Consider the following 12,837-nt stretch of genomic DNA (forward strand, 5'->3'; position numbering starts at 1 on the left):
GAGGCTGCCGCGTTGTGCCAGTTCACTATATTTTGGAAGGAACCCAAATTCATTCCCTAAAATGAAGTCCCTTTAAATCCCTTTGGTTTTGGTTCGTGTTGACTACACAAGGCTGTTGAGTCATTATCTCTTCTTCAGTCATGGTTCCTGTAAAATCACCCTTATTGGCCAGTCTGGCATCTGTACAACCTCGGAGGATTGTGGAACTTGTAGTTCAACCTTGTCTAAATTTGCTACTTGCTGAGAAAGCAGAGCGATTAGTTGCAAGTCACTTTCACTCCTAGTAATGTCACCAAGTGAATGACAGATCCTAACATTTCTGGTTGAACTGACTGTTTTCCTTTATTCCGTTCCATATTTGGAGATAAACAATTCTCTTGCTTTCAAAAAGATATAGGCAGGATTCCCCGTTCTAGTGTCCATTGTGTTCAAAACCCAACCAAACGGAAATAAAACAAAAACCCATTTGAACGGCACCATATTAATAAAACCAAGAAAATAAAGTAAACCAGTCCCTGAGGGTCAAAAACACTATAAAGCTCAAAACCAGAACACTATAAATAAAATTAGAATATTTATTAAACAAATTAAACAAGTTAAGTGCTTTTGGCCCTAAAAAAAACTGGGACTTCTTCAGAACAAAATGCCAACTCCACACCAAATCTTTTATATACAAAATCATTAACACCTTGAAGTTCAATTAGCTTACAACACAATTGCCTTAAGATAAGCATGAACAAATTCAGACGTTGCATTAAAAAACACTGCAAAATCATAACTATTTTCTATTAAAACTAACACGCAGGCCATAAAAACTGGAAATTGTTGAATATTAAAACCTACTGTAAGTGAAATATCTAAAGTTTGCTTTTTAAATATAGGTAATAATGAAAAACTTTCATTCAGTCCTAGGGCAACAGTTGCATTCAGCTTAATAATCCAATATAGTTCTCTTACTTCTAAATGTAAATGGGTGATCTTGTCCGGGAGGAAGTCCAGAAGTGTCTCCAGGAAGACCATCTGTCTAGATGAGACAGAGTTGGATTTGAACTTTAGAGTGGACTCCAGAGAAGTCAGGAGGTCTTGAGTGACCTTCAGATCTTTGGGATCTCTGCAGCTTGTAATAGGCAATCGTCCAGGTCTGGGTAAATCTGGACCCATTTGGTTCTGCAGTAAGCAATGACCGGTGCCAAGCACTTTGTGAAAACCCTTGGTGCAGTAGACAACCCAAAGGGCAGAGATGAAAACTGATAGTGACAGGAGCTTGCTCTAAAGCAAAGAAAGCTTATGTGCTATTTTTAAACAGGAATGTGTAACTAGGCATCCTTTAAGTCTAAAGACCATGAAGGCCCCTGGAGTTATGGGTAGTAATTTCTGTAGTGTCAGCATCTCGATCTTTGGTATCCTCAGGAAATGGTTTAAGCTGGACAGGTCCAGAATGAGGCACCAACACCCTTCTTTTCTTGGGACTAGGAATAACTGAGTAAAAGCGTTTTCTTTTTTGTTCCTCTGCTACTGGCTCCACCACTCAGTGTGAACACAGGATCTGAATATGCTCGAGCGCCCAAGTTTTTTTTTTTTTGGCAGTACATTTGGGCAACCAAAGTATACTAAAGGCCCTTTGAAAGTGAGTTTGTAACCATTTGCAATAATGTTCAGAACCCACTGATCTGAAGAACTGTGGGTCCAGTTTTGGAGGAAGAGAGTAAGTCTTCCTCCTAGTTTTGTGGGGGTGGTAGGATGGTGGAGACGAGTGGGAGAGTTACAACTGTTCTCTGGCTGGGGGCTGTGACCTAGAACTCCCTTGCCTGGGTGTTTCAGAGATTCATTACCTTGACCTTTGTTGTTGATGAAGTTCCTTGGAAGTTCTGTATCTCTGAGGTCTTTGGTTTACTCCTAGTGTGGGTAGGAAAGGACCAGTGCTTAGCTGGAAAGGTCCTGCTGAAACCTAGGTGGTTGCACTTGTAGGAAATTCTTAACTGTCTGCATGGACTTCACATTTTCTTCCATCTTTATGAGGACTGCTTCAGCTTTTGGTTCAAAAAGTCAGTCAAGGGAAGTGCCCAAAAGATTAAGCTTTACACGTTCAGGGAGAGACTGCTCCCTAAGCCAGGCATGTCTTCTAATCACTGAACCAGTGACATTTGCCCTGCAGGATGCCTCCATGGTATCATTGGCACAATGTAGACTGTTTAGTCACCTAGAAACTGGAGTGATGAGCCCAAAGTTTCTCAGAAAGGTTTATATCTTCCATGGCTGAATTTTCTGAGAGTTGATCCAGGATGGCTTGCTGATACTTGATCACATGGAATTGACAGCTGAGGGCCTTCAAAAATGGACTGGAAAAGATGTATACCTTCTTTCTGAACCTGTCCATGGCCCTACTCCTTCTCCATGGGCAAGGGATTCTTGGAGGTACTGGCCCCTAGCCCCTTTAGGCCCCGGTGTAACTATTTTTGGGTCAGCTGAAGGATTCTTTTAACAGGTATTTATGGGTGTCTTGCACCCTGCAAAATCTTTGTTGCCTAGGAGCAGAGGGGGGGGGGGGTGAATCAGGATTCATGGAGGCATACTGGAGAACATCCTCTACCACTTACATAATGGGAGGGATAGCTAAAGGTCTGTGTTCAGGAAGGTCCGACAACTTCCTAACTCTCCTCTTGGCCTGGGGGAAATCTTGTGCTTTCCACTGAAAAATGCTGCTTCATTGCATGAAGGGTCTCCCCAAGTTTGATCCTCTGGAGGTGAAGCTGAGGGAAGGTCCTCCTCAGAATATGAATCCTCAAAGGCTGTGTAAGAGGGTCCTTTCTTCTGACCCATATTCCTCAAAATTCTGAATCCGCCTCAGAAAGTAAGGGTTCTGGGTCAAAATCAGAACAGGCATCTCTTTTCCTGGGGGAGCTTCCTCTATGGTCTGTCTGGCCCTTACGCTGTTAAGTCATTAGCCAGCTTAATCAAATCCTGTTAGGATCCCAGAAACTTAAAGCCCATAGGCCTGGGTAGAGGCCCCGCCATAATGCCTTTCTTTGGGGTGGGTTTGGCCTTAGGCCTAACAGCGCTGCCACCCTGATGTCTGACTGTGCTGGAAATACACAGGTGTAGGCCTAGGTCTTTAAAAGTCACTGGGTAGTGAGCGCTTGTCAGAGGCTATGGCCTGCAGAGCAACCGTGGACCCAACCAATGAGCTGAAGAGATGAGCAAAGGAGGATGAAAGAACCAAAGGCATGTTGGACTCCAAACAGGTCCAATAGAGGCCTGGGTCACTGTTTCAAATGTCAAAGGGGGCTGAGAAGGTACCTCACCTTCAAGAATTACCAGTCTAGCAAGAGAGTCAGCTGGGGAGTGATTGTTGTCCAACAACTTAAGCTTATGCTTCTCTTTCTGCATCTCACGATCGGGACAACCGGCGGGTGCCAGACGCAGTTTAACAGATTCTAGTCATAGAAAATTAGCGAAGAATTTGGCCCCATACGTAATCGTTCTAGCATTTAACCTAGCACAAAAACAATTAGGAACATCACAGTCTGGGCCTAAGCAAGTAACAGAGTATGAAAGTCTGTGTGTGGGATTTATTTACCACAACACAGACAATTATTTACTTTATCTGATACGAGTTAAGTGAAAAGAAGACAGTTCTCCAAGGGGGTACTTATCTTTCTGATGACAGCTTCTCTCAGATGCGGAACAACCAAAGCTCCTGTGCACCGCTTTGGGCTCTGGCTGCAAGAAAAGACTGAAGTAATGAGGTAGGCAGGCTATTGCACTTAAGTTACCTGGCACTTGCGCGCTAAAGCAATTATATAAGTCAGCACTAAAAATTAAAAGCACTACACCCTCACTCCCCACTGGCCCTTGTTTTCAATTATTAAGGAATTCCCAATATTATTCTAGCATGTCCAAAGGTCAGTTGTCAATCTTCTCTCCGGTCCAGCGGGTGAATCTGGGAATCTTGAGGCAATGTTACAACTACCTCATGTACAAAGACAACCCTCTCCTCCTCCCAACAAATTCCAACACATGTGAGAGATGCAACCATATAGCCAAACTGGAGGCTAAGCTCTCTCAACTCAGTACTGGCATAACCAGTCAGGAGGAGAAGGAAACCACACTCACTACAATTCCAGTCTCACATAGACCTACTACGACAGCAAACCAAACACATAATCACACAAAAACATACTTGGAGGCTCTAAATAAAGATCTGCCAAAGCAGCAGAGACCTCCAAAGCAGACACCCAAGCAACCGCTACCCCAAAACAAAACACGTGCAACACATATCTCACAAAGCCAGTGTGCCAAACAGTCACAGCCCTTAAGACTAAACAACACACCTGATACACTTGTAATAGGTGACTATCGTCAGGCACACTGATGTCCCGCTCACCAGGCTGAACAAGGAGAGGGTCACATTGAGCAGCCTGTCAGGCGCTAGGATCTGCCACATAACACAAGCACTCAGGTCACTCCAAGGCAAGTACAAATATGACTCGGTCATTGTCCATGCTGGTGTGAATGACCTGAGACGTACCTCCCTGGACTACATGAAAAGAGACGTAAAGGAGCTCTCTGAGCATGTAGCCCAGGCCGGTATGACCCTGACCTTGAGTAGCATCTTACCGTCACCAAGAATGATGCCACAATATGAAGACAAGATGATCAATTTCAACAATTGGCTTAAGTACTGGTGTCATTCAAAGGGGATCCAATGCCTGTCAGCTTGGGATGATATGCTCGACAAGCCACGATGCTTCGCTAGAGACGGCTTGCACCTGTCACCCCTCGGCTTTCGGATATTGGCAAAGGCTCTTGCTACCCCCATAGTGCCATTTTTAGGCAAGGCTCAAAAGACAAACCCACCTCCATAGGTATCACAAGGGATAAGAAACTAAGAGTAATGCTACTCAATGCCAGAAGTCTAAACCTCAAGATGCACGCACTCGAAACTCTCCTTAGCATGGAGAACATCGATATCTGTGCAGTAACAGAAACCTGGTTCAGGGCTCCCGAGAGCACCCCAGCAATAACAGGTTATACCTCATACCATGCTTTTCGGCCCCAAAACTTGGACCGAACCACAAAAGGAGGGGGAGTATCGATATTCATCAAAAATACCCACACCTCCAGGTTGGTGGCAAAGCACGAAGCATCAGAGACTATCCATGTGAAACTAACAGTGGGTAAAACTGCCTTCCAGTTTATAGCCTGCTACAGACCACCCTCCCAAACCCAGGAAACCCACTCGGCCTTTCTGAGAACACTGGAAAATATGAAGGTCTCTCCAAACACCATTATATTGGGTGACTTCAACTACCCAAACATAGACTGGGAGCATTACTCTAGCTCCAACACCCTAGCCCAAAGGTTCCTAGAATTTATAAACTCAAATGCTATGGAACAACGTGTTACCACTCCCACAAGAGGGGAAAACATACTGGACCTGATCATCACCAACATGGGGACTCTATGCTTCAGACCAGAAGTGTATCCCTCACTGTTAAGATCAGACCATAACCTAATCTCACTGGATATTCACATCCCGACCCCACCCCCTGCCCAGAAAACCACAGTGAAAACCTTTCCTGAGTCAGAGTAATCCTGGCCTTCCCATTTAAAGTGCTCCCTCATGGGTGAAGAGTCTCTGAAATGAAAAAAAATCAGGAGGGAGAAGAGAAGGAGTGAAATCATCATCCCAATCATCAATATAAATAAAACTCTCTTCTTTTTCCAACCACAGAAGACTCTGAAGCCTGTGAACACTGTTCAAAACTATCAAACCCTGTTCCACCCCCCTCCCTCTTATCAGGGTGGGGGGCAGAACCTCCTAATCAGAGTAATCAAATCTTCTGCCATTTTAAGCATATGGCACAGAGACTTCTTTAAAGCAAATTTCACACTCCTCAAAACCGAGGTGGAATCCTTCAAAGCCCCCGGGCCTGTGGAAAATACGGCCCAGACTGCAGAATCCTTTATAAACGCATTCTATGAACACCTTCAGGAATGCATGGATCATGCGATCCCAAATAAAACCAAGACCCAATCCTCCAAAGGCAGACGTCCTGTCTGGTGGACCCCAGCCATAAACAAACTATACAATAGAAGGAGGAAGCTACTAAATGATAGAGCAAAATCCCAAAAAGGGAAGGCATCACTGATCAGTATTAGCAAAAAACTACGGGCACTCATAAAATTGTCTAAGGCCAGCTTCGAGAGAAAAATTGCACAGGACACCAAGGATCATCACAAGGCTTTCTTTAGTTATGTTAGGAACCTGGGTGGTAATTCCCAGATATACTCAGAATTAGTCCAAAATGACAAAAAATACACTGAACCAACAGACATTGCCAACATCCTAGCTGACAGGTTCACTGCAAACCCCCCCCTCACCAAAAGGGCAAATATCTATCCCAGCAGAGTGCTGCCCCCCTGACATCTCAGATGCTCAGGTAAGAGCCGCCTTCTCCAAAGCAAAAAACACAGCATCAATGGGACCAGACGGTGTCCCGGGCTGCGCCCTACATGAACTCCAAGAAGAGCTAAACCCAAACATAAAACTACTGTTCAAGCTCAGCCTTACTACAGGATATGTGCCCAAAGAGTGGCGTACAGCAACAGTGGTCCCTCTCCATAAAGGTGGTGCCTCAACGGATCCTGGAAACTATCGCCCCATAAGCCTGACTAGCTTGGTCTGCAAAGCTATGGAAAGGATCATCATGGACCTCATAAATAAAGATATTGGGGACCTACAGACACTGGATCCTACCCAGTTCGGCTTTAAGGGCAGATCCTGCCTCTTAAACCTGGTTGATTTCTTTGAAACAGTCACCAAGGCCATTGACGAGGGGAAGGTGGTCCACACAGCCTACCTGGACCTTGCAAAAGCCTTCGATACAATACTCCACTCGGGCATTATAGATAAGCTCACCAGCTTAAATATAAACCACTATGTCACTAGATGGATTGCAAACTGGCTCAAGGACAGAACCCACATGGTTAGAATTGCTGGAGCCATGTCAGACTCCAAACCAATTACAAGTGGTGTCCCACAAGGCTCAGTCCTGGGACCTCTCTTGTTCGGTATATATTTCTCGGAGGTACAGGCCAACACGGAAGGACTGTGGCTGACCAAGTTCGCAGATGACTGCAAACTGGGCGTCATAATCGACAATCCAGCCGACACAAGCATCCTCCAAAAGGGCCTCATAAAAACAGACAACTGGTGCCAGAGCCATGGCCTCAAGCTAAATGCCAAAAAGTGTATAGTCATCCCCTTTGGCAAAAACAAAGTGCCCACAAATTACCACATAGGTGGTAATCCATTAAGTACAGAAGAAGTAATTAGGGACCTGGGGACCCAAGTTGATAGCAATCTCTCATTTGACAACCATGTGGCCAAAGTGGTTAGAAAAACATTTTATATAGCCCACCTAATCATGAAGGGATTCACATCTAGATCAGGGGAGGTCATTGTACCTCTTTACTCATCCCTCATCAGGCCCATAACTGAGTACAATGCCCCTTTTGGGATGTACCTTACCAGACACCTGCAGCAACTGGAAAGACCCCAAAACTACCTCACCAAGAGGATCAAAGGGCTCAAACAGATGCCATATGCTGCCCGGTTAAAGAAACTCCAGCTCTACTCAGTGGCATACCGCCTGTTCAGAGGCGATCTGTGCCTGACGTATAAAGCCATGTCCAACCCGGAATTAATGGACATGCTGCACCTCAGAAAATCCAAATCCCATCGAGCTACGCACTTGAGAGACTTGAACCTCAGCACTGAAATAAATAGGACATGCTGGAGGGACAGATTTATAACCCAGAGGCTCCCTTCACTCTGGAATAAAATCCCAGTCCAGGTTAGGCAGAGTCCCTCATTGACTCTCTTCAAGAGAAATCTTGATGAGTGGATGGGAGATCGTAGGTTTACCCCGGGTATCACTTCTGTGTCACTGTTAGACAGAGGCACAGTATACTAACCTTGAAAAAGGGCATAGCAAAATAAATTTAAAATGGGTGGCGAAATCCAAACACATTCTGGCTAGGCTTATAAATGCCCTAGGGCAGATAGCCTAGTATGAACCTATGAACCTTTACACCTGAGTGAAACGACATTAATAGAGGCACCTGCCAGTCTGGGACGCGAAAACAATTTTCTCTGGTAGTCAGGCTGGCCTAGGGCTTTTCAGCTGGAAATCCCCAATAGTGAGAACTTCAACAGTGAAACACAAAGATCAGGAATGCCACCAATATCCCTAAATGTAACCAGGTTCAACTATATCCCTAAATGTGAACAAGTACCTTTCCATTCCATATTCCTCCTTACTCTCCGCTTTTTACTTACTTTCTTACTTCATTCCAGTTATCTTCCCTGACTTTCTCTCTAAATATACCATAAGCCTGATTTCCCTCACTTCATAGTGTATTAGACTAATTTACCTTTAATTTCTCTACAAACTGTCTAAAATTTCTCTAAATATTAAATGATTGTCTTGTAACTTGTAAACGTTCTTATATTATGTCCAATTTGTTACAATTTAAACTGCAGATGTTTTTGTTGTAATTTTTTAAGCCTGTAAAATTGTTTTTAAAATGTTTTGTAATAATTTGGAGCTTTCTCCCTGGGCCTCCACTGAAAATGGACTTCTATCCAGTAGAACTATTCTGGTAATGCGATGTCAATAAACAAACAATGGTACAAAAAGAATACTCCAAATGGAAAGAAAGGCCTAACAGGGGACAGAAAAGGAAAAGGAGAAAATGTGAAGAAAACGCAGAGAAAATACAACTGCTATACAAGAGTAAAGGAGGGAGGAAGGAAGCAACTTCTTCACCTTTCAGCTTTTCCCATTACTGGTCAGCACAGCAGAACACAATTTCCAGTGGAGTTTTACAGTGTCTAGTTGCCAACCCAACACCCAACCTTCCACAGAAGAAACACACATGCACACACTCACACCTAGGGCCAATTTAGAGTGTTGCATAAAAGGCTATCTCTATGCTAGAAAGCAGAAATCTGTGTCTGAACGATATTGGCAGCAAGCAATATCTAAGGTAGACAGTTTGATCTCCCAGAAGCTGCCCTGCCTCTGGAATAGACTTCCCATACACGTCAAACAGAGCACCTCACTGACCCTCTTCAAGTGCAACGTTAATGAGTGGATGGATAACCACAAATTTGTCCCAAGGGTTCCACCTGTGTCCCTCATTGACAGGGGTAACAGGTGCTGAGGTTTCTTTTTGGGTATAAACTGTTGGCTAGGCTTGTAAGGGCCCCAGGGCCATTAGCCTAGTAACTTCCTATGACGTATATCAGGAGAGTGGGGTATGATGGGTAAAGGGAGAAGCTTGAGAACTGAATCCACGAGTTTGGTAAAAGTAGCCAGGTCAGAACCAATGTCAGACAGATACCCATAAGTTGAAGAATGAATGAAAATGACACCATCAGATCATTTTATTGCTACATAGTCCACGAAGAAGGGCTAAAACCTATCCTGACTTCATGGCATCATTTATAATTGATTTGCACAGCAAACTCTTACAGTCCTACCTCCTGTAAGAGCAAACTCTTACAGGAGGTAGGACTGAGGGTATAACCATTAGAAAAAGCCACAGGAAAGGAGTTCCATTTCCTTTTAAAAACTGCATAACAGCATTTTCAAATATCCTTCTTTATTCACATACAGTCCCACATAGATTTATCTCCTAAAATAGCAATGACATCTAAACATGTCTGTATGAGCAATGTTTTTAGTTCCACACACCCAAATCCCAAGAAAGAAAAATGTTGCATGTCTAAGTCTCTGGCATCATTCAAGAGCAAAACTTGCACACGACAAAATATGCTCGAAAATCTGAGAAACAGCAAATTAAAATTTCTTACCGAGTAAATGTTTCATGACGGCTTGATTATACTCCCATAGATTGTTGAATGTCCCCCACTTTGAATGCCCATCTGGGAGAGGGTTTGTCTTTATCCAGCCTCCGCATGCATAGCTGTAGAAATCCTCGCAAGGATCTATGGATGGATCCAAGGAACTCAGAACAGAACTAGCTACTTTTATACAAGAGTCATTCAGACAGACCTTCAAGGGGCCTAGAACAAGTAAGCAAAACAATGTTTACATTACAGAACAAATCTGGGGCAAAAGAATACGTATCAATACAATAATGCTTACATATTCTACTCATGTTTACAAACAGGTGATGGGACAAGTTATAGGAGTTGTTAAAATAAAAGCAGTGAAAGATCACACTTTAAATATGCTTACTCTAAAATGGATACAACTGAGAGACACAAACTAAACCCAGAGTTCATAGCAAACGCAAGGAAGAATATAGCTGGTTGTCAGCTATGTTGTGGTTGTGTTTTAGCCATACGGTGAAGCTGAACTGTAAAGACAAACCTAATCCTAACCAATAGTTTTACTCTCTGATAGGATTAAGGTTAAATCTAAGAATAACCACCTTAGTTCAAATCATACCTTCACCTTCATTACTGCGAAGACTGGACTAGGTTTAAATTTAGAGTCAGAGTTCAAATTAAAATTGTACTTACCTAAAGTATGTTATCTTACAGAACTTTATCCTATTTGTATCAACTGTGTGAAAACAATAAAATCTGTTTAAAAAAAAAACTACTTGAAACATTACAATAATCCTATGTTTAAGGCAGCTAAATATCCATCACAGACAACAAATAATAACCTTATATTTAAGGAATTAGAATAACCATCACAGATAGCGCAGTCTTAACCATCATGTTAAGGCACACTTAAGACTGTGTGAGACTTATTACAGAATCATAATAAATGTAAGACAACTGGGCCCTGTGGCCATTTACACCTCACCGTACCTGCTTAGCCCTTCCCTTCTTTTTCAAGGAGAAAAAGGTCAGTCATACCAGAGGTGAATTTGTGGGTACTCAAAGCATAATGATTACGGTGCAATTGAAATAAACCAGTAATCCTAACTTAATATCAACTCTAACTCGGTAAAAACTGCAAGGAAAACCCAGACAAGCTAGAGTTGATACTTTAAACCTCCTGTAGTGGGGGCCATGGGATACATACAAATGACCCCTTCAGGACAAAGTATGTTGGCTACATGGCATCTGAATGTCCCAAGACTTCTTTTTACTTTATAGTTACATCCAGGCCCAGTGGGGTTTGGCTTTATTGGCCTGAATGTAACCATAAAAACATAAAGTAAAAAAGTAATGGACATTCAGAAGCCATGACGCTGAAACACCTGATGTCCTGAATAGGTAATATGGATGCATCTCATGGACCTCCGCTACAGTTTTTAAGTAGCGACACAGTGAAAACTAACTTGTCTGGGGTTTTCTTGTAGTTTTTACTGAATGGTCTGTCTGGGTGCCCTTTTTACCTTTTGGTATGGATAATCCCAACTAACACTGAACATTTTACATTCTCATAAATTGATAAATTTCATGGACCGCACAAAACCAACTACATGGAACCAGACACTTGCATTCACTAGTAATCCAAAAAAAAGAAATTCAGCTGCAGTCATTAAGAAACGTATTTAAAGCACCATAAATGATTTTCTCTTACATTCAAGAGACTTCAACAGAATATCAAAGCACTCCCAAGCATCCCTTTTTAGATGTCTCACCAAACACACCATATAAAACATGTAATGTAAACAATCATGTTCAAACATGGACTGTGGAAATAAACAAAACTTTAAAAAATAAAATATCCAAGAAATAATATTATTTAAAAAAACTAATATTCATTGTAGTTTAGCACCATGTAACTTAAGCATAATTAATGGGAATGTTTTCATTCAACTGCATTTGATATGTCAGATGTCAACTGCCATAATTTCTTGCATTCAGGCATGCTTTCTTAACCCCTCCAACCCTTAAAAACTGAGAATTTCTAAAATAAAAACCTTTTAAAATGTTTACATTCCTTCACTAAGTCTCTCATTCCAATGCTAAAATCAAGTTCATAAATCCTCTGCCTTAATTGTAATTCTGTTTTCCGTACATAAAATGTTTCAAAGGGTATGCAACTGTTCTAATTAAAGCTCATTACCTTTCCAAATAAAGATCTCATTAGTGCAAATGTAAATGTAAACATTTTTGGAAAATACCTTACAAAAGAAAAGTTTCCCATTACCACATAATGGGCATGTACTGGGGCACACATTGACCCCCATAGCTACCCCTTCATTTGATAACACTCCTTTTCAAAAAATTACTGTACTGCATGGAACGGTCGCATTACCCTCCAATATTTGGAAAAAGACAACTCACTGAAGCATTAGAGTTGAGTGACACCCGACCTTAAATATCAAGTACTCCATGTTAAAGTTAAGGTCGGATCCTGCACTAGGCAGTAAAATCTGCCAATACAAATGACAGGCAGAATAAAAGATTTTGTTTCTGCCTGCTGTCAGTAAGATGCCTCTGACTTCCTGTTTTAAACTGATTTTCTGAAGGATATGAAGTCTGAAACCTAAATGTATGCCATTATTTAGTGCCTTCAGTCCTCAGTAATTTGTCCAAAAACCACAGACTTTATGAGGAAGAGATTCAACATACGAGGCAAAAATCTGGACAGATGAGAAGCATGGAAGGGGAGTGTAAACATAAGGGACTGTGTTACATCACCTTTCTGAAAGCACCCTATAAGTGTTTTATGTCTTTGACAGACTGTAAATCCCTTAGCATTTTTTGCCCCACCCTCCACGTTTTTACTGTAACTTGTAGTACACAGAGCTTCCATGCACTACAAAGAATTATGATCGGTTTGCAGATGCAAACGTAATATCGTATCAACATGGACGCCTTAAAAAAAAAAAACA

The 12,837-nt window shown here is 42.2% G+C and overlaps 1 protein-coding gene across 5 annotated transcripts in view; it reads right to left on the bottom strand.

The window, feature by feature from the left end:
- Window positions 1-12,837, bottom strand: part of ECE1 (endothelin converting enzyme 1) — a 4,237,764-nt gene that overhangs the window by 2,830,551 nt on the left and 1,394,376 nt on the right. For all 5 annotated transcript variants that reach the window (XM_044063171.1, XM_044063172.1, XM_044063170.1 and 2 more), the window contains one exon: window positions 9,884-10,096. In XM_044063171.1, the coding sequence (XP_043919106.1) occupies window positions 9,884-10,096 (213 nt within the window). The remainder of the gene's footprint in view (window positions 1-9,883; window positions 10,097-12,837) is intronic.

Source organism: Protopterus annectens, chromosome 2.part1 (assembly GCF_019279795.1).
Source record: "Protopterus annectens isolate FY-2018-M chromosome 2.part1, PAN1.0, whole genome shotgun sequence".
In the NCBI taxonomy this organism is placed as follows: Eukaryota; Metazoa; Chordata; order Ceratodontiformes; family Protopteridae; genus Protopterus; species Protopterus annectens.